Below are 22,487 nucleotides of genomic sequence, written 5' to 3' on the forward strand. Positions count from 1 at the left end.
AAGCTGTCAATTATATGCATAGTCGAGCATCTTTTCGTGACAAAATATCTTGTTTAAAACCGGAACGTTTTTTTATCCAAAAATGAAATACTGCCCCTAGAGTTCAAAGAGGTTAACTGACTTGCCTGGTTAAATAAAAAATGAGTTATCCTGAGCCTATTTGCAATGTGTTTACACAGCGAGAAATGCAGAAATATAAGGATACATACTTGAAACCACTGATCATGACAATTTAGCCCACAGGATGAAAATCATGGACAGCAGTTGTGAGTAGCCTGATTGTCCATTTCACCTGTCCTGTGTTTTTTATCGGATCGCCCGTCATTTAGGATAGGCTATTCGATCGGAGAAACATGATGTTTCCGTCTCTTTGCGTTGTCTTTCATTATATCTCCAGCCTGTAGGCTACAGAAAAGGCCACATAGCCTACTCTGTCTACCATATGCTATATCTGATACATGATTTATGTTTGATCGTTTTTGGGACGGAACGTCAGTGGAGCGCTGCAGAGATGAATCTCTCCAACAGCACCCTGGACAAGCACGCTGGGAATGGACAAGATAAATATTTTGCTTCCTTGCCTTTGACAAAGTGGGCACTGTTTATCCCAAGGCGGCGTCAGCCCTCACCTAAAAAGCCCATATGCCACTGGTTGAGAGCAATTGTCATAGTTTTTTAGAAGAATTATGTGAGGTTTTATGTGTTGTTGAAGGTGCTTCTTGGCCAGTTTAGCTCAGAAAATGCCATGCTCAGAAAATGCTGCCTAATCCTGCCTAATGAGCGTGCCGACCCTACTTGTTCTCGACTCCTTGTCATGTTCTTTTGTGTGTTTGTTTGACTATTTTCTCTGGTTAATGATGATCTGTCCGCCTTTGTGAGATAGAGCGAGAAAGAGGAAGACCTGTGTGTCTAGTGAGATGTCGGTCTGTCTGTGTCCCTGTCTGTCTGTCTGACTGACTGACTGTCTGTCTGTCTGTCTGTCTGTCTGTCTGTCTGTCTGTCTGTCTGTCTGCGAGCACAAGCCCCTTCTTGTAGTAGCCTAGTTCAGTCTGTTGTCTCTGTCTACCAGGTCTGTTTGGTCTCTCGTGTGCTTGACTGTCTGTATAGAGTACCTGCCTGTTTGATCACCTGTTTGTTTAGCAAGGCTGACAATCATCTCTTCTCAGCTCCATTCTTCTCTCTGCCCCTCTTCCCCCCTCTCCTCTCACTTTCTCTCTCCCTCCCATCTCATATTATCTTCCCCCTAACCTCCTCCCTCTCCTTCTACCTCCCTTCCTTCTCTCCTTCTCCCCGCCTCCCTTTCCCCCTCCCTCTCTCAGATGGCAAGTCTGCGTGCTGAGAAGACATTCCCTCAGTGTGAATCAGAGGGGCCAGAAGACCAAGTCAAGCCCATGCTGGACTGGGCCATCGGGGGCTTCCTACCTAAGGGCCAAGAAGGCCTCAAACCCACAGACAACCCTGGTGAGACTCACCAACCAAAGCCAATATAAGGTCTAAATGTCATGGCTGGGGTTTTCTCCTGCCTCCTCCTGTCTTGTCTAATGTGGGCACGTTAAAGGGATAGTTAACTTTTTAGAATTGTTTTGTTGTTGAAACTTCTCAAATGCGAATGTTCCCTTGAAGCAATATTTTAGTTTTCACATCATACAGTAATTGTGAATGTGCCTAGGAAGTACCTATGTAGTCCAATAGATCACTGTTATAGCACCCAACTTAAAGGTGCAATATGCAGAAATGTTGCCGCCATTTTGTTGCTAAAATTCTAATAGTTCAGGTGCTTTCAGTTTATTGTACCATCTAAACTGCTGTGAAATATATTTCCAATAACCAAAAATATAATATTTTCAGCTTTTTAAAGCTGGTGTACAAAATCGAAAAATAAAAGACGCAAAAACAACATTTATGAACGGGAAGCATAGAAATAGCGCATATATAACAGATCTACTGCTTCTTGAGAGTGACAGATCCATAACTCATATTTCTATGTGAATTTGGTCGGGTCGCCCCAAAACGTTACATATTGTGGCTTTAAACGATAGCCCCAGTTCGGGCTGAGACAATAGTTGCTAATGTATTTAAGAGTTCCACCATTACTTTCTCTTCGATCAATATGACACATTTTTAATTAAATACTTTTAAGACTTACGTAATTTATTCCTGTCTCTACTTGGCATCCTAATCTGCCTTTCCTATCTCTGTCATATGATCGGTTAATTGTATGTTGGCACGTTGGTATTTCATTAGAGAGGAGGGGTGGTTATAGCCTATGTACCAGTTCCTTTAGCTAATCCACTTCCTGTTCTCCGGTTTCCACTAGTTGGCCTAGATCGTAAAAAATGTATGAAAAGGTTAGGGTTAGGCATAAGGTTAGCAGTGGGGCTAAGGTTAGGGTCAGGTTTAGGTTTAAAACAGTGGAGGCTGCTTGAGGGGAGGACAGTTCATAATAATGCTGGAACGGACCAAATGGAATGGTGTCAAATACATGGATACCATGTGTATTTTCTATCATTCCACTGATTCCGCTCCAGCCATTACCACCAGCCCGATCTCCCCAATTAAGGTGCCACCAACCTCCTGTGGTTTAAAATCAGATTGAGAAGAGAAGTGTTAGAAATAGATGGGGTTTTATGACTTTGTGACTGTGGTAGCTAGTGATGACCAAAGTTGCTAGCTCACATCGAAATTCTCAAACTAAATACATACTGCAATTCCAACCACAAACTGTCGTCTTAGTTTTGATTTCAAACCTAAAAATACCACAACCTGCCTAGGTAACAGCTAAATGTTTGTTTTTGACTTTGTCCTAAATTCTAATTCTATTTCCGAAGCTCCGCATGCTGGATAATATTCATGTTATTTCCAACAACCAGAGCAGAAAAGGTACTCACACTAGGGTGGTTAAGGGTTGTCTTCTGTTTAGTATGCTTTATTATGTCATCCACCATACTCCGGACGTAAGGGTTCAATAGGTTTGTCGGGTCTAGTGGGCCAATATTACTTGGCCAATAATACACAGTAATATCAACTGGTATACAGTAATATTACATATATTCGTTGAGTATTTTAGGTACCGTATACTTTCTTCTACATGCTTTGACAGTTGCGCGCGCGTGTGTGTGTGTGTCCTCTCCAGATAGCAGCACGTTGAACCACCAGGTGTTGGACGTCAGTCTGCCAGAGTATTTCCCGACAGCCAAGAGGCCCCGCGTCAGCCTGTGTAAGGCCAAAAGCGGCCCAGAGGAGGTCTACAGTCGAGGTCAGAGGTCAACCAAATGGGTCTACCCGGGGTTATCAGGGTCGTATTTATTAAGGCACCAAACGGAAGAAAACAGAAACGGGGAAGGGACTACTTGGATTTGTTCTATAAGAAACACTAATTTCCCATTTCCGTTGCAAAATTTTTCTGACATTTTATGCCCTAATAAATATGATCCTGGAGTCGTCTGTGATTTATTGCTATGGCATGTTATTATTCCTGTGACTCAAGACCTGTCTTTAATTGTTGACCTGCATGTGTCTCTCTCTCCTCTCTGCCCTTCAGAGCAAATGGTGCATGAAGTTTTGAAGAATAACAGAAGTATAGAAGGTATGTTCTCCTTTTAGTTTCAGATATTTCTTTCTAATTGACATACAAGGGTCTTCAGATATTGTAGAAAGTATTCATACCCCTTGACTTATTCCACATTGAAACCACATTTTCTTCCTCACCCACCCATTCCTTCTTTTCACTCTTGTCAATTAGGTTAGTGTTGTAGAGTAACTACAATGTTGTTGATCCATCCTCAGTTTTCTCCTATAACAGCCATTAAACTCTGTAACTATTTTAAAATCACCTTTGACCTCATGGTGAAATCCTTAAGAAGGACACCTGTATCTTTGTGGTGACTGCGTGTATTGATACACCATCCAAAGTGGAATTGATGACTTCACCATCCTCAAAGGGATATTCAATGTCTGCTGTTTATTTGTACCCATCTACCAATAGGTGCCCTTCTTTACGAGGCATTGGAAAACCTCCCTGGTCTTTGTGGTTGAATCTGTGTTTTAAATTCACTGCTCCACTGAGGGACCTTACAGATATTTGTATGTGTGGGGTCGAGTTGAGATAGTCATTTAAAATATCACGTTAAACACTTTTATTGCACACAGAGTGAGTACATACAATTCATTAAGCACATTTTTACTCCTGAACTTTTTTAGGCTTCCCATAACAAAAGGGTTGAATATTTATTGACTCAAGACATTTCAGCTTTTCATTTTGTATTCCTTTAAAAAATGTGTTTTTTAAACACTTTGACATTATGGGATATTGTGGGTAGGCCAGTGACTAAAAAACACCTCAACCCGTTTTAAATACAGGCTGTAACACAACAAAATGTGGAAAAGGTCAAGGGGTTTGAATACTTTCTGAAGACACCGTAGCCGTTGAACATGAGCTGCGAAAAGTGTTTTCGTCGAAAGTCTCCGTCTAGCTCATATTTGTTTCGTGCAGACTTTTGCCTCTCTTGCGGGAAGACAAGAGTGGCAACCTTCCACCCACTTTTTGAAGGAGGCCTTTGCCAAGCATGCAAGGTTAGTGCACTTCTCTAATGCCCTCTCATTCAGAAATGACATGCTGACAAGAAATACACCTATATTACATTTACACTGTCATCACTGTCATCAGTCTCACACCACCATCTTTACCAACCGCCACTGAGTCTCGATCCCATTTAAAGAGTCAGGACACCCTGAGGTGAATAACACCTACCTACCTGAACGTGTAATCCAACCCTGAATCCCTGCGCTGGGGGTGATAGTGTTTATTCGTGTGTGGCTCTCTGGAGGAAGACTTTCCACAGAAGTCATCTTGAGCTATTTTGTCAATAGAACCACTGTGTTCAGAACTTAAGAGTGAGACATGCCTAGGCCTGCCTCTCTTGTGTCAGGGACTAGAAGCATCGATACCAGGCCTAGCTGACTGCTTCTATTGACATTACCTCCAGTCCAATAGATCATTACCACCGGTGTGACTGTTCACTACATGATCATATTACGTCACCTCATCCAGACCTGGGTTCAATTACTATTCGGAGTCTTCCAAATCCTTTTAGTGTTTGCTTTAGCTTGTATGGAGTGCCAGAGGGTTTGTGGCGTTGAGGCTATTCTATTTGCTCCCAGGAAAGCTCAAAGCTCATCATTGTTGAACCCAGGTCTAATCACACCATCTTATTGGGTTTCTGAAGCAAAGGCCTTTATCCAGACTTATCGAGGTCTCAGGAAGTTCTTATAGGAACTATTGGCTGAAGCATTCTCCATTATTATTAGCAGCATTGTTGTTATGGGCTCGGTTCCATCATAGTTCAAATAGCTTTGTTAAGTGCAATGGGTGCATGGTGAGTGACTGGTACAATTGCAGTGATGTTGATGTCAGTTTACAGCTTTGTCAATGTGTCCCAGAGCGGTGCCTTTGTGTCTGTGGACTTTGGTCTCTGTGTTTAAAACACACAGATGTTAATATTTCCCTTCCCAGGAACTGAGGCCTAGACCGAACCATGAAAAACAGACAACAGACCCAGACCATTATTCCTCCTCCACCAAACTTTACAGTTGGCACTATGCATTCAGGCAGGTAGTGTTCTCCTGGCATCTGCCAAACCCATATTTGTCCGTCGGGACTGCCAGATGGTGAAGCGTCACTCCAGAGAACGTGTTTCCACTGCTCAAGAGTCTAATGGCGGCGACGCTTGGCATTGCGCATGGTGATCTTAGGCTTGTGTGCGGTGCGGCTGCTTGACCATGGAAACCCACTTCATGAAACTCCAGACGAACAGTTCTTGTGCTGACGTTGCTTCCAGAGGCAGTTTGGGAACTCGGTATTGAGGACAGATGATTTTTACGTGCTACGAGCTTTAGCACTCTGCGGTCCCATTCTGTGAGCTTGTGTGGCCTACCACTTCGCGGCTGAGCCGTTGTTGTTTCTAGATGTTTCCACTTCACAATAACAGCACTTACAGTTGCCTGGGGCAGCTCTAGCAGGGCAGAAATTTGACAAACTGACTTGTTGGGAAGGTGCATCCTATGACGGTGTCACGTTGAAAGTCACTGAGCTCTTCAGTAAGGCCATTCTACTGCAAGTGTTTGTCAATGGAGATTGCATGGCGGTGTGCTCGATTTTATACCCATGTCGGCAACGGGTGTGTCCAGATACTTTTGTGTATATTGTGGATCTTTGTATTCACATTCTTGTTTGATTTCCTGCCTCACTATACATGCTCGAACTGGTTAAAGATCCTGGTGTCAAGACATGTGGTATTTTGTTGTTCTGTAAGTGAACACTGGCATCTAGATATTGTTGTTAATGACTGTTGTTGCATGCGTGTGGTAGGACGTGTATCTAGAGATATCCTACATGTATGATGACGACGGCTACCAATCCTACTGCACGGTGTGCTGCGGGGGCCGCGAGGTGCTACTGTGTGGGAACGCCAACTGCTGCAGGTTGGGACTCAACACTCACCTCGTTAACCGTATCTCGGTAATCTTCTGAGAGTGTGGCCCAAATGCTACCCTTGTCCCTTTTATACATTCTTAGGGAAAAAAAGGGGCGCTTTCTAAAACCGTAAAAGGTTCTTCCGCTGTCCCCATAGGAGAACCCTTTCCAGTGAGGTTTCTGCATGGAACCCTAAAGGGTTCTCCTTTGGGGGCAGCTGAAGAACGCTCTTGGAACCCCTTTTTTTCCCCAAAAGTGCAGTGCACTACTTTATGGGCTGTGGTCAAAAGTAGTGCACTAGGGAATATGGTGCTATTTGGGACGGGCTGTATCTATACTGTGTCATTAGTGTATTATTCTGCATCTTAACTGTAATCTGCTGTATCTTAGTTCATTTCAACCCTCTTTTACGTTTTGCCTTCTGTCTGCTTCTACTTTTTCTTTCGCTCTCCTTTCTCTCTAACCTGCTGATTAGATGTACAGTGCTGTGAAAAAGTATTTGTTTTCTATTTTTACATATTTTCTTTATACTGAATGTACTGTTTGGTTTTGCCAGACGTAAAGGAACCCATCTCGTCCGAAAAGTTGACTCAAGCTTGCCAACAAAAAAAGCACCTGGATGATCATCAAGACTCTTGGTAGAATGTTCTATGGACAGATGAGTCAAAAGTATAACTTTTTGGACGATATGGGTCCCATTATGCCTGGCGAACACCAAACACTGAATTCCACAGTAAGAACCTCATACCATATCAAGCATGGGGTTGGTAGTGTGATGGTTTGGGCATGCTCTGCTGCCTCGGGATCTGGACGACTTGTCTTAATAGAAGGAACCATGAATTTTGCTCTGTATCAGAGAATTCTACTGGAGAATGTCAGGCCATCCGTCTGCGAGCTGAAGCTGAAGCGCAGATGGGTCATGCAGCAAGACAATGATCCAAAACACACAATCAAGGCTACATGAAAATGCTTCATGCTTGATAACCTACAAATGTTGCTGAGTTAAAGCAGTTCTGCATGCAGGACTGGACCAATATTCCTCCACAGCGACATTACAGACTGATCAACAACTACGGGAAGCATTTGGTTGCATTCATTGCAGCTAAATGTGGCACAACCAGTTATTGAGTTTTTCACATAACGGAATTGGTTGTTGTATAACTTTGTTAATTAAATAAAGGAGGTATATTTTTTTTGTGTTATTTGTAAACTTGATCCAATATTAGATTTTGGTTAAAGATCTGATAACATTCAGTATAAAAAATGTACAAAAATAGAGAAAATCAGAAAGGGGGCAAATATTTGTTCACAGCACTGTATATGTTTCCTCTGTATTACCTTTTATTTTCACTAGTTCCACCTGCTTTCTCTCTCTGCTTTCTCTCTCTGTCTCTCCCCCTCCCGCCATGTCTCTCTTTCCCCTTCCCACAAATCTCTCTCCCATTCCCCCCATAACCCTCTCTCACCCCATATCTCTCCCCCCATATCTCTCCCCCTGCCCCATATCTCTCTCTCCCCCTCCCCCCGTATCCCTCTCTCTCCCCCTCACCCACATATCCCTCTCTCCCCCTCCCCCACATATCCCTCTCCCTGCCTTTCCTCCCTTCTCCCTCCCTCCCTCCCCCTACTCCCTCCCCATATCCCTCTCTCCCCCTGCCCACCCTTTCCCTCCCCCTCTCCCCTCCCCTACTCGTCCATCTCCCCTTTTCCCCCCTCAACCTTATCACACCTGTCTGTCTACTCCCCTGCAGGTGTTTCTGTGTCGACTGTCTGGACATTCTGGTGGGCGCAGGGGCATCGAACAGTGCCCGTAACCTGGACCCGTGGCGCTGTTTCATGTGCCAGCCCCTGCAGAACTACGGCGTGCTCAAACGACGCCACGACTGGAGCATGAAGCTGCAGGAGTTCTTCGTCAACGACAACGGCCAGGAGTTTGTGAGTCCCATCAAGATGCTTTAGTTAACTCCTAACATTGACCCTTGTCCCACTACCGAGGCCAAACTAACTTCGCTCATACAGTATGTAGGGCCTGCCGTTCTTCTTGGACAGGTCACAGGGTCAGGAAAAGTTCAGGGTCCCACTGCATAGCAACACTACTACAGTACATACAGTGTCTGTGTTTGTTTATATAAACATTTTGATTTGGTCTATATGTTTCTCAGGAAAGCCCAAAGATCTACCGGGCTGTCCCTGCAGAACAGAGGCGCCCCATCCGCGTGCTCTCACTGTTCGATGGCATCGCCACTGGTAAGTGTGTGTGCGTGCGTGTGTGTGTGTGTGTGTGCGTGCGTGCGTGTGTGTGTGTGTGTGTGTGTGTGTGTGTGTGTGTGTGCGCGTTAATGCATTACTCAAGTGTAATATTCAGAACCCGCAAAAAAAAATATCTTGACGTATGTTTACCTGTGTGTGTTCAGGGTACTTAGTGCTACGAGACCTAGGATTCAAAGTGGACCATTATATTGCGTCAGAGGTGTGTGAAGATTCCATATCGGTGGGGGTCGTCCGACATGAAGGAAGAATCCAGTATGTGCACGATGTGCGCAACATCTCCAGGAAGAATGTAAGCAGATCTCCCTCCCTCTTTCTCTCTCTCTCTTCTCTCTTCACAGTCTTTACATATGGTTGGGCAGAACAAATTGAATCTGAGTTAAATCATATAGAGGGAGGGGTGAGAGAGGGGAGAGTAGAGTACTAGGTTTGTCTCTAAAGCAAAGATCCAATCCGTTCCCCAATGGCTCATTATGTTGTTGTGTAAAGCAAGTGCTTCTTTTCCTTCTCATAATTCAACATATGACAAAGTATCGTTATATTTAACAAAAGTAACACGTTACTTTACAATGTCACTTTGTGTGCAAAGTAATAAGTTATATTACTTTGTTTTAGTTTCATGGAAAAGATCTCAATCTCCCTGTTTGTTTGACTGTCGGAGGGAACAAGGTTGATCCCTGTGCGCTCTACCAAAGATTACCAACTCTTGTTTGATCGCTGGTGGTCCTGATTAAAGAAGCAATAAAACTGGCCTTCTTTAGACTAGTTGAGTATCTGGAGCATCAGCATTAGTGGGTTCGATTACAGGCTCAAAATGGACAGAAACAAAGAACCTTCTTCTGAAACTCGTCTGTCTATTCTTGTTCTGAGAAATGAAGGCTATTCCATGCGAGAAATTGGCAAGAAACTGAAGACCTCGTACAACTCTGTTTGCTACTCCCTTCACAGAACAGTGCAAACTGGCTCAAACCAGAATTGAAAGAGGAGTGGGAGGCCCCGGTGCACAACTGAGCACATTAGAGTTTCTAGTTTGAGACACAGACTAGAGGTCAACCGAATATGATTTTTCAACGCCGATACCGATTATTGGAGGACCAAAAAAAGCTGTTACCGATTTGTCGGGTGATTTTATATATATATTTGTACCCTCAAAACACCAGTCTCAATGTCAACAGTGAAGAGACGACTAGGCAGAGTTGTAAAGAAAAAGCCATATCTCAGACTGGCCAATAAAAATAAAAGATTAGGACGAGCAAAAGAACATAGACACTGGACAGAGGAAGATTGGAGAAAGGTGTTATGGACAGACAAATCTCATTTTGAGGTGTCCGGATCACAAAGAAGAACATTTGTGAGATGCAGAAAAAATGAAAATATGCTGGAGGAGTGCTTGACGCCATCTGTCAAGCATGTTGGAGGCAATGTGATGGTCTGGGGTGGTTTGGTGGTGGTATAGTGGGAGATTTGTACAGGGTAAAAGGGATCTTGAAGAATGAAGGCCATCACTCCATTTTGCAACGGGATGCCATACCCTGTGAACGGCGCTTAATTGGAGACAATTTCCTCCTACAACAGGACAATGACCCAAAGCACAGCTTCAAACTAATAAAAAATAATTATGTATAACCTTGTCAACATCTTGACTGTATTTCCTATTCATTTTGCAACTCATGAAAAACAAGGACATTTCTAAGTGACCCCATACATTTGAACGGTATTGTATACTGTAAGCCAAACATCTGTACTGATTTCCTATCTTTTCATTCCAAATCTTTCTCTCAAGACGTAGAGATGAATAAAGGGAACACTTGCCACTAGACAGGAAAGCCCACTATGGGCTTTGCTATCACAGAAGCAATCAATGGCAAAGATCAGAGGTGCAGCCTCTCTAAAAATAATTGTTGGTGCTATTTTATAGACAATACAAATCATTGGATTATGGACACATGCGGCAGGTATAGTAACTGTAATAATATTACCCAATTTGAAAAAGTTATGAGTTACTTTACTACATTACTCAATAATGTAATTTGATTACGTTCAGCGCCTTGCAAAAGTATTCACCCCCTTGGCATTTTTCCTATTTTGTTGCATTATAACCTGTAATTTAAATTGATTTTTATTTGGATTTCATGGAATGGACATACACAAAATAGTCCAAATTGGTGAAGTGAAATGAAAAAAATGAAAAACTGAAAAGTGGTGCATGCATACAGTGCCTTGCGAAAGTATTCAGCCCCCTTGAACTTTGCGACCTTTTGCCACATTTCAGGCTTCAAACATAAAGATATAAAACTGTATTTTTTTGTGAAGAATCAACAACAAGTGGGACACAATCATGAAGTGGAACGACATTTATTGGATATTTCAAACTTTTTTAACAAATCAAAAACTGAAAAATTGGGCGTGCAAAATTATTCAGCCCCCTTAAGTTAATACTTTGTAGCGCCACCTTTTGCTGCGACTACAGCTGTAAGTCGCTTGGGGTATGTCTCTATCAGTTTTGCACATCGAGAGACTGAATTTTTTTCCCATTCCTCCTTGCAAAACAGCTCGAGCTCAATGAGGTTGGATGGAGAGCATTTGTGAACAGCATTTTTCAGTTCTTTCCACAGATTCTCGATTGGATTCAGGTCTGGACTTTGACTTGGCCATTCTAACACCTGGATATGTTTATTTTTGAACCATTCCATTGTAGATTTTGCTTTATGTTTTGGATCATTGTCTTGTAGGAAGACAAATCTCCGTCCCAGTCTCAGGTCTTTTGCAGACTCCATCAGGTTTTCTTCCAGAATGGTCCTGTATTTGGCTCCATCCATCTTCCCATTAATTTTAACCATCTTCCCTGTCCCTGCTGAAGAAAAGCAGGCCCAAACCATGATGCTGCCACCACCATGTTTGACAGTGGGGATGGTGTGTACAGGGTGATGAGCTGTGTTGCTTTTACGCCAAACATAACGTTTTGCATTGTTGCCAAAAAGTTCAATTTTGGTTTCATCTGACCAGAGCACCTTCTTCCACATGTTTGGTGTGTCTCCCAGGTGGCTTGTGACAAACTTTAAACAACACTTTTTATGGATATCTTTAAGAAATGGCTTTCTTCTTGCCACTCTTTCATAAAGGCCAGATTTGTGCAATATATGACTGATTGTTGTCCTATGGACAGAGTCTCCCACCTCAGCTCTAGATCTCTGCAGTTCATCCAGAGTGATCATGGGCCTCTTGGCTGCATCTCTGATCAGTCTTCTCCTTGTATGAGCTGAAAGTTTAGAGGGATGGCCAGGTCTTGGTAGATTTGCAGTGGTCTGATACTCCTTCCATTTCAATATTATCGCTTGCACAGTGCTCCTTGGGATGTTTAAAGCTTGGGAAATCTTTTTGTATCCAAATCCGTCTTTAAACTTCTTCACAACAGTATCTCGGACCTGCCTGGTGTGTTCCTTGTTCTTCATGATGCTCTCTGCGCTTTTAACGGACCTCTGAGACTATCACAGTGCAGGTGCATTTATACGGAGACTTGATTACACACAGGTGGATTGTATTTATCATCATTAGTCATTTAGGTCAACATTGGATCATTCAGAGATCCTCACTGAACGTCTGGAGAGAGTTTGCTGCACTGAAAGTAAAGGGGCTGAATAATTTTGCACGCCCAATTTTTCAGTTTTTGATTTGTTAAAAAAGTTTGAAATATCCAATAAATGTCGTTCCACTTCATGATTGTGTCCCACTTGTTGTTGATTCTTCACAAAAAATACAGTTTTATATCTTTATGTTTGAAGCCTGAAATGTGGCAAAAGGTTGCAAAGTTCAAGGGGGCCGAATACTTTCGCAAGGCACTGTATGTATGCACCCCCTTTGCTCTGAAGCCCCTAAATAAGATCTGGTGCAGCCAATTACCTTCAGAAGTCACATAATTAGTTAAATAAAGTCCACTTGTGTACAATCTAAGTGTTGTGATCTGTCACGTGATATCAGTATATATATTTTTTCACCTGTTGTGAAAGGCCCCAGAGTCTGCAACACCACTAAGCAAGGGGCACCACCAAGCAAGCGACACCATGAAGACCAAGGAACTTTCCTAACAGGTCAGGGACAAAGTTGTGGAGAAGTACAGATCAAGGTTGGGTTATAAAAAATATCTGAAACTTTGAACATCCCACAGAGCACTATTAAATCCATTATTAAAACATTTTAAGAATATGGCACCACAACAAACCTGCTAAGAGAGGGCCGCCCACCAAAACTCACGGCCCTGGCAAGGAGGGCATTAATCAGAGAGGCAACAAAGAGACCAAAGATAACCCTGAAGGAGCTGCAAAGCTCCACAGCGGAGATTGGAGTATCTGTCCATTGGACCACTTTAAGCCGTACACTCCACAGAGCTGGGCTTTACGGAAGTGTACGGAGTGGCCAGAAAAAAACATTGCTTAAGGAAATAAATAAGCAAACACATTTGGTGTTCGCCAAAGGGCATGTGGGAGACTGCCCAAACATATGGAAGAACGTACTAAGGTTAGATGAGACAAAAATGTAGCTTTTTGGCCAACAAGGAAAATGCTATGTCTGGCGAAAACCCAACACCTCTCATCACTCCAAGACCTCCATCCCCACATTGAAGTATGGTGGTGGCAGCATCATTCTGTGGGTATGTTTTTCATCGGCAGGGACTGGGAAACTGGTCAGAATTGAAGGAATGATGGATGGCGCTAAATACATGGAAATTCTTGAGGGAAACCTGTTTCAGTCTTCCAGAGATTTGAGACTGGGACGGAGGTTCACCTTCCAGCAGGACAATGACCCTAAACATACTGCTAAAGCAACACTTGAGTGGTTTAAGGGGAAACATTTAAATGTCTTGGAATGGCCAAGTCAAAGCCCAGACCTCAATCTGTGGTTTGACTTAAAGATTGCTGTACACCAGCGGAACCCATCCAACTTGAAAGAGGTGGAGCAGTTTTGCCTTTGAGAATGGGCAACAATCCCAGTGGCTCGATGTGCCAAGCTTATAGAGTCATACCCCAAGAGACTTGCAGCTGTAATTGCTGCAAAAGTTGTCTCTACAAAGTATTGACTTGGCATTGACTTTGTTGTGTAAATCAAATGATACAAACCCCCAAAAACTATTTTAATTCCAGGTTGTAAGGCAACAAAATAGGAAAAATGCCAAGGGGGGTGAATACTTTCGCAAGCCACTTTTGCCACAAGTGTCACTTTTGTAATGCATTACCCCTAACACTGGTCATAAGGAGTAGTCCTCGTCAGTGTCATGGAAAATCAAACAATTGCACACATTCATACCACACACCTGTTACTGGTTTGTCATGTCTGGACCAGGCCATTGCCTGTCCAGACAGGACAGTAGTACCTTATTGTAACCTAATGAGCCTCACCTTATAGTGAATGCCCTTCCCCCTGACCTACATTATGTGAATCCACAATGAAACCTATACAAACTCATGGGCTCGCAAGGACTCTTTTGAGGGCTTCAACACAAGAGCACAAACATGCAAACACATCAACAGACAACATTAACCACTCCCAAGTCGAACCTAAACACATGGCTCCACCACAGCTGCAGAGAGGGGTGTGCTGGTGGGTTGCATGAGAGTCCGTGAGGTCATCTGGTTTAGAGGACAAAGCACAGCCTCTTGTCAGAGTAAATCCCCCAGAACCCATTCACCCCTTTGTCAGCGACTCAGAGCACTCCTCAAAGAGGGGCTGGGCCCGAAGAGGGTCTGCTCTGGCCCTGCTTGGGGAAGCTACACCCCCTCTCTCTCTCTCTCTCTCTCTATCCAAGGCCTTTGTCACAGATGAAAAGGCCCCTATGTAGAGCTGGGGAGGAGGGGGGTGTTCTGTAGGGAAATGGGGGGGGTCTGTATGGGTCGTTCTGTAGGGTGGGGGTTGGTGTTTATACAGTGCCTTCAGAAAGTATTCACACCCCTTGACTTTTTCCACATTTTGATGTGTTGTGTTTAATTCTTACAAATTAAATATGAAAAGCTGACATGTCTTGAGTCAGTAAGTATTCAACCCCTTTTTTATGGCAAGCCTAAATATGTTCAGGAGTAAACACTTGCTTAAGAAGTCACATACTGTATGTAGATGTGATATCAGTTTTTTTGGTATACATTTGCAAAAATGTCTAAAATCCTGTTTTAGTTTGTTATTATGAGTTATTGTGTGTAGATTGATGAGGGGGGGAAACTATTTAATCCATTTTAGATTAAGGCTATAATGTAACAAAATGTGGAAAAGTTAAGGGGTCTGAATACTTTCCAAATGCACTGTAATAAGTTGCATGGACTCTGTGTGCAATAATAGTGTTTAACCTGATTTTTAAATGACTACATGATCTCTGTACCCCACACATACAATTATCTGTAAGCTCCCTCAGTCGAGCAGTGAATTTCAAACACAGATTCAACCACAAAGACCAGGGATCTTTTCCAATGCCTCACAAAGAAGGGCACTTGTTGGTAGATGGGTTTTAAAAAAAGTGGACATTGAATATTCATTTTAGCATGGATGGTGTATGAATACACCCAGTCACGACAAAGATATAGGCGTCCTTCCTAACTGAGTTGCTGGAGAGGAAGGTATGGGGGATTTCACCATGATGCCAAAGGTGACTTTAAAACAGTTAAAGTTGCAGAGTTTAAGGAGCTGTGATAGGAGAAAACTGAGGATACTAACCTAAATGACAGCGTAAAAAGAAAAGACTGTATCGCTCGCATAAAATATTCCAAAACACGCATCCTGTTTGCAATAAGGCACTAAAGTAAAACTGCAAAAAATGTGTCAAAGAAATGAACTTTATGTCCTGAATACAACACATTATGTTTGGGGCAAATACAACACAGCACATCACTGAGTACCACTCTTCATATTTTCAAGGATGGTGGTGGCTGCATCATGTTATGGTTATGCTTGTCATCGGCAAGGACTAGGGATTTTTTTTAAATAAAAATAAACGGAATAGAGCTAAGCACAGGCAAAATCCTAGAGGAAAATATGGTTCAGTCTGCTTTCCACTGGAAGACAAATTCACATTTTCAAGTTTTGCCATAGATTTTCAAGCCGATTGAGGTCAAAACTATAACTAGGCCATTCAGGTAGGGTTAGGGTTAGAAAGAAAGACTGACAGATGTAATCGCTGCCAAAGGTGATTCTAACATGTATTGACTCAGGGGTGTGAATACTAATGCAAATGAGATATTTCTGTATTTCATTTTCAATAAATTTGCAAACATTTCTAAAGACATGTTTTCACTTTGTCAATTAGGGGTATTTTGGGTGAGAAAAAAATCTATTTCATCCATTTTGAATTCAGGCTGTAATGTAACAAAGTGTGTAATAAGTCAAGTACTTTCTGAAGGCACTGTACTACCCTGCGTTGGGGGTGGTGGGCAATATGGATGAGGTGATGGGGGGGAGGTGACACTATGTAGGGATAGGATAGGGGGATTGGGAATGACAGAACGGCAGATGGGGGGCAGATGTTGGGGCATTGACGTGTGTTACACTCAGTCTGACAGGAGTGTGGTGTGATTGTCTCACACAGATAGAAGAGTGGGGTCCATTTGACCTGGTGATCGGAGGAAGCCCCTGTAACGACCTGTCCATCGTCAACCCCGCCAGGAAGGGGTTGTACGGTAAGAAATCAAACCAAAATAATGCATTTGAATCAAACTTCATTACATGTATTAACAAGCATGCTTCACTTCACTCCAATTAGGGTTTAGAATTCATGCCAAGTGTTGCAGGCTAAAATTCCAGTGAAGTAGTTCTTATGAAATGTAATTTATATACATTCCCTCTTACATGTACATTATAGACGTGTACCTCTAAACGTCCAGGGCAACGAGTAAGGTATAAGAATCAGGGATATTTGAAACTCATAATGACAGATGCATTATTGGAATTAGGGCTGGGCGGTATACCGTATTTGACTTTAGACCGGTTTTGATGCACGGACCGGTTTGGGTTTTTACTTTACCTTCTGTAACGGTATGTGAATGTTTGGTTTGTTACATGTGATACGCTGTGTGTAATGTCCCTTTTTATAGTTTACTCCGCTACTTGAGTCATCTCTCTCTTCTGTCTCTCTCTCCATGCTGTTTTGCACCTGGACCGAGCTCGGCCCCGTCGATTAAGGAGCGCATTTGTTGTTGCTCGACCACGAGACGGTTGCGTTCAGTGGTCCATGCAGCACAAATGTTGATGACTACGATTCTGTTTCCACTTTGCTTCTTAATATCAGTCCTCAAGCGTTCTATAATTGCACTATTATTTAATGTTTCTTACATCTGCAAACAGCTAATTTGTCTTTTCTTAGCAGGTTGTGGCTAAGTCGTGTTAGCCACTAATGCTAGTCACTAGTTAGTCAGAGCAAACGTAGCTAGCTATACAGCCTGATACTAGTGTTGGTGTAAGCTTTAATCAGCATGTTGTTTGTGTAACAATATCTTCTAAATCAAAGAGCATGAATATGTTAGCTACATGAAGTAGCTAAGAGAAATCATTAAATGTAGCCAAAGATTATAGTGTCCCCGAGGAAACACTGGCCAACACTTTGGTTCCTACCGTGTCACAATAACTCCTCCCTGCCATTTTATTTTGTTATCATGTCAAATAACACTGTATTCAAAGTGCCCACTATTATCTTCTAACTGTAGAACATTATTTTTCCTTCATCCCATCAGTTCACCCAAGTGTTTTGATCTAAATTGTAAGTCAAATCACAACATTTGGTTAAAAATAAGGCCTAGTTGTCACGTTGGTCGTAAGGAGGAGACCAAGGCTCAGCGTGATACGAATACATACTCTTTAATTAAACAAAGAAACGCTAAACAAACGTGACGCTATATAAATCGAGTGCTGACATAGGCAACTACACATAGACAATAACCCACAAACTATCCAAAGCATATGGCTACCAAAATATGGTCCCCAATCAGAGACAACGATAAACAGCCTCCTTGGATTGAGAACCAATCTAGGCAACCATATACATAAAAACACCTAGACTGGAAAACCCCATAAACATACAAAAACGCTAGACAGGACAAAACACATATATCACCCTCGTCACACCCTGACCTAACCAAAATAATAAAGAAAACAAAGATAACTAAGGTCAGGGCGTGACATTAGTTTTCTTGCCCATTTCGTGAAGCCCTATGTGGCAGTGTGAAAATTATCTCCAATGAGTGCAGGAAGTGCAGAAATGTATGAAAATTAAGAAATGTATTTTTGGTTTAAGTTTAATTGAACAGTATAAAACAATCTGAATAGAGATAGATAAACCCATCGGAATCACTTAGAACGTATGTGTTGGCACCCTAGGGTCTCACATCACTCATAAAGCAAAATTAGAACTTTTTAAAATCCAAAACATAAAATACAGTCACATTATTTTTAAATAGAGTGATATGATATTTTGGCCATATCGCCCAGCCCTAATTGCAATTGATGTACATTATTATTCGGTGTACATTGGACTGTAGTAGGAATCTCCTAGTGTGTTCTCCTCATCCCCCGTCTGTCTGTCTGTCCAGAGGGCACAGGGAGGTTGTTCTTTGAGTTCTACCGCCTGCTGAGTGAGGCCAAGCCCAAGGAGGCCGAGGACCGCCCCTTCTTCTGGATGTTCGAGAACGTGGTCGCCATGGGCGTCAACGACAAGAGGGACATCTCCCGTTTCCTCGAGGTTTGTTGTGTCCACAATATCAATTCAATATCAACGGATCAATACAAGTGACAACCTCAGAGGTCTTTGGCGGTACCTCGTGAGATAGCTTGAGAAGTCGTCTCGTCTACTGAAAATGTGTATCCCACGGTAGCAGCGGCATGTTCAATTAAACACCAACCTGTGCGTGTGCGTGTGCGTGTGCGTGTGCGTGTGCGTGTGTGTGTGTCCTACAGTGCAATCCAGTAATGATCGACGCCATTGAGGTGTCTGCGGCTCACAGGGCTAGGTACTTCTGGGGCAACCTACCAGGGATGAACAGGTGTGTGATGACCACAGTGTGTTTCCTATACTAACACAATCTTTCATATTCCTGTTGTTACTTTACAATACAAAAATGACCAAATTGCACTGTAAAATCTAATGGTAATTACACAGTAATAACTTATGAATTATTTTTACTTGTTTGTTCATTTGGAATTCATTAAACGCACCATTTGATAGTTGCCAAATGTGTTTAGTAAGTAAATGCGAGGAAGTACACATTGTTACCAGTTGATACTAGTGGAAACCGTACAGTAAAACAAAGTGCTAGCCACTTCACTTTACGGATCTCTTGGAGGATTCCATTTCTAATTCCCATTCTTGTTGTCAGGCCACGGTGTGCATCTGGGATGGACAAGCTAGAGCTACAGGACTGTCTGGACCATGGCCGTGTGGCTAAGGTAACACTATCTAGCTCTCCTTCATTCAGTGGAACTGGACAGGAATCACTAAGTGATTTTATTTCAATGTACACTACCATTCAAAAGTTTGGTGTCACTTAGAAATGTCCTTGTTTTTGAAAGAAAAGCCCATTTTTTGTCCATTAAAATAAAAATACATTCAAAATCAGTCATCTCCAGCTACTATTGTCATTTACAACATTAACAATGGCTACACTGTATTTCTGATCAATTTGATGTTATTTTACTGGACAAAAAATGTGCTTTTCTTTCAAAAACAATGACATTTATGAGTGACCCCAAACTGACCCCTAATTAGAGCAGTAAAAATACATGTTTTGTCATATGGTCTGATAACTTTTTACTGCTCTAATTACTTTGGTAACCAGTTTATAATAGCAATATGTTACCTCAGGGATTTGTGGTATATGGCCAATATACCACAGCTAAGGGCAGTTTTTACGCATGACGCAACGCAGAGTGCCTGGATACAGCCCTTAGCCGTGGTATATTGGCCATATACCCCGAACCCCCAAGGTGACATATCGCTATTATCAACTGGTTACCAAAGTAATTGGAGCAGTAAAAAGATATCAGACCATTTACAATGGGTATGACAAAACATATTTTTACTGCTCTAATTACGTTGGTAGCCAGTTTATTATAGCAATAAGGCACATCAGGGGTTTGTGGTATATTGCCAATGGATTAAATGTTGTTGTTTTTTTATCTACACACAATACCCCATAATGACAAAGCAAAAATAGGTTTAGACATTTTTGCACATTTATTAAAAATAACAAACTGAAATGTCACATTCACAGTTCCTTTGGAAAGTATTCAGACCACTTGACTTTTTACACATTTTGTTACGTTACAACCGTATTCTAAGATTGAGGGGAAAAAACAATTGAATCAACCTACACACAATACCAAAGCAAAAATATGACATTTACATAAGTATTCAGACCCTTTACTCAGTACTTTGAAGCACCTTTTGCAGTGATTACAGCCTTGAGTCTTCTTGGGTATGACGCTACAAGCTTGGCACACCTGTATTTGGGGAGTTTCTCCCATTCTTCTGTGCAGATGCTCTCAAGCTGTCAGGTTGGATGGGAAGAGTCGCTGCACAGCTATTTTCAGGTCTCTTCAGAGATGTTCAAATCAGGCTCAAGTCTGGGCTCTGACTGGGTCACTCAAGGACATTCAGAGACTATTCCTGAAGCCACTCCTGCGTTGTCTTGGCTGTGTGCTTAGGGCCATTGTCCTGTTGGAAGGTGAACCTTCGCTGTCGTCGGAGGTCCTGAGCGCTCTGGAGCAGGTTTTCATCAAGGATCTCTCTCTACTTAGCTCCGTTCAGGCCAAAGAGTTCAATCTTGGTTTCATCAGACCAGAGAATCTTGTTTCTCATGGTCTGAGAGTCCTTTAGGTGCCTTCCGGCAAACTCCAAGCGGGCTGTCATGTGCCTTTTACTAAGGAGCGTCTTCCGTCTGGCCACTCTACCATAAAGGTCTAATTAGTGGACTGTTGCAGAGATGGATGTCCTTCTAACATCTCCACAGAGGAACTCTGAAGCTCTGTCAGAGTGACCGTCGGGTTCTTGTTCACCTTCCTGACCAAGGCCCTTCTCCCCTGATTGCTTAGTTCGGCCATACGGCCAGCTCCAGGATGAGTCTTGGTATTTCCAAACTTCTTCCATTTAAGAATGATGGAGGCCACTGTGTTCTTGGGGACCTTCAATGCTGCAGACATTTTTTGTAACCCCTCCCCTGATCTGTGCCTCGACACAATCCTGTCTCGGCACTCTACGGACAATTCCTTCGACCTCGTGTCTTGGTTTTTGCTCTGACTTGCACTGTCAACTGCCGGACCTTATATGGACAGATGTGTGCCTTTCCAAATAATGTCCAATCAATTGAATTTCATCACAGGTGGACTCCAATCAAGTTGTAGAAACATCTCAAGGATGATCAATGGAAACAGGATGCACCTGAGCTCAATTTCGAGGCTGATAGCAAACGGTCTGAATACCTATGCAAATATGGTATTTCTGTTTTTTTATTTTTCATACATTTGCAACAATTTCTAAAAAAAATATGTTTTTGCTTTGTGTAAATTGAGGGGGGACAACTATTTAATAAAGTTTAGAATAAGGCTGTAATGTAACAAAATGTGACAAAAGTCAAGGTGTGTGTGTGTGTGTGTGTGTGTGTGTGTGTGTGTGTGTGTGTGTGTGTGTGTGTGTGTGTGTGTGTGTGTGTGTGTGTGTGTGTGTGTGTGTGTGTGTGTGTGTGTGTGTGTGTGTGTGTGTGTGTGTGTGTGTATACATATATACAGTGTATTAATATGAGTGTGCATTTTCCTTGTCTGGTAGTTTGGAAAGGTGCGCACCATCACCACACGCTCTAACTCCATCAAGCAAGGCAAAGACCAGCACTTCCCCGTCATGATGAACGGCAAAGAGGACATCCTGTGGTGCACCGAGTTGGAGAGGTGAGACCGAGACCCACAACTCTAATCTGACTGTGCCACTCTCTTTGTCCCAAGTGCGCCCTCTACCTTTTTTACTCTGTGGTGCCTCTGTTAAAAAACATTGTCAAATCACATTCCTGGGTCATAGTCACTAGGCACCAAACAAAAGAAAACAGGGAGGGACTACTGGAACTTGTCTTAAGCTCGTTTTTGTTTTCTGTTGCAAATTGTTTTGCTACTGTGTGCACTAATAAATAAGACCCAACTCTGCCCACGATGCCCTCTGATGCCATTTTAATACTACTAATAATAATCATACATTTTATTTTAAGCGTTTTCCATGACACCAAAAGTCACTTTACATACACAAGAAAATCAGCAGGATAAATTGCAATAAAATTACATATTAAATAAGTATAAAAAATATGACTAACCAGGGAGAACACTAAACATGATGACAGACTAACCAGGGAGAACACTAAACATGATGACAGACTAACCAGGGAGAACACTAAACATGATGACAGACTAACCAGGGAGAACACTAAACATGATGACAGACTAATAACCACACTAAACATGATGACAGACTAACCACACTAAACATGATGACAGACTAACCACACTAAACATGACAGACTAACCAGGGAGAACACTAAACATGATGACAGACTAACCAGGGAGAACACTAAACATGATGACAGACTAACCAGGGAGAACACTAAACATGATGACAGACTAACCAGGGAGAACACTAAACATGATGACAGACTAACCACACTAAACATGATGACAGACTAACCACACTAAACATGACAGACTAACCAGGGAGAACACTAAACATGATGACAGACTAACCAGG

At 42.4% G+C, this 22,487-nt stretch overlaps 1 protein-coding gene across 5 annotated transcripts in view; it reads left to right on the forward strand.

Moving 5' to 3' along the window:
- LOC135504557 (DNA (cytosine-5)-methyltransferase 3B-like) overlaps positions 1 to 22,487 on the forward strand; it is a 58,543-nt gene that overhangs the window by 32,623 nt on the left and 3,433 nt on the right. For 4 of the 5 annotated variants that reach the window (XM_064923261.1, XM_064923259.1, XM_064923260.1 and 1 more), the window contains exons 9-21: positions 1,320 to 1,461; positions 3,134 to 3,256; positions 3,542 to 3,586; positions 4,493 to 4,572; positions 6,368 to 6,480; positions 8,224 to 8,406; positions 8,625 to 8,719; positions 8,887 to 9,032; positions 16,305 to 16,395; positions 18,301 to 18,449; positions 18,665 to 18,750; positions 19,084 to 19,153; positions 21,528 to 21,646. In XM_064923261.1, the coding sequence (XP_064779333.1) occupies positions 1,320 to 1,461; positions 3,134 to 3,256; positions 3,542 to 3,586; positions 4,493 to 4,572; positions 6,368 to 6,480; positions 8,224 to 8,406; positions 8,625 to 8,719; positions 8,887 to 9,032; positions 16,305 to 16,395; positions 18,301 to 18,449; positions 18,665 to 18,750; positions 19,084 to 19,153; positions 21,528 to 21,646 (1,442 nt within the window). Of the gene's footprint in view, positions 1 to 1,319; positions 1,462 to 3,133; positions 3,257 to 3,541; positions 3,587 to 4,492; positions 4,573 to 6,367; positions 6,481 to 8,223; positions 8,408 to 8,624; positions 8,720 to 8,886; positions 9,033 to 16,304; positions 16,396 to 18,300; positions 18,450 to 18,664; positions 18,751 to 19,083; positions 19,154 to 21,527; positions 21,647 to 22,487 lie in introns of all 5 variants that reach the window. The other variant, XM_064923258.1, reaches the window with a different exon arrangement.

Source organism: Oncorhynchus masou, chromosome 18, assembly GCF_036934945.1.
Source record: "Oncorhynchus masou masou isolate Uvic2021 chromosome 18, UVic_Omas_1.1, whole genome shotgun sequence".
Lineage (NCBI taxonomy): Eukaryota > Metazoa > Chordata > Actinopteri > Salmoniformes > Salmonidae > Oncorhynchus > Oncorhynchus masou.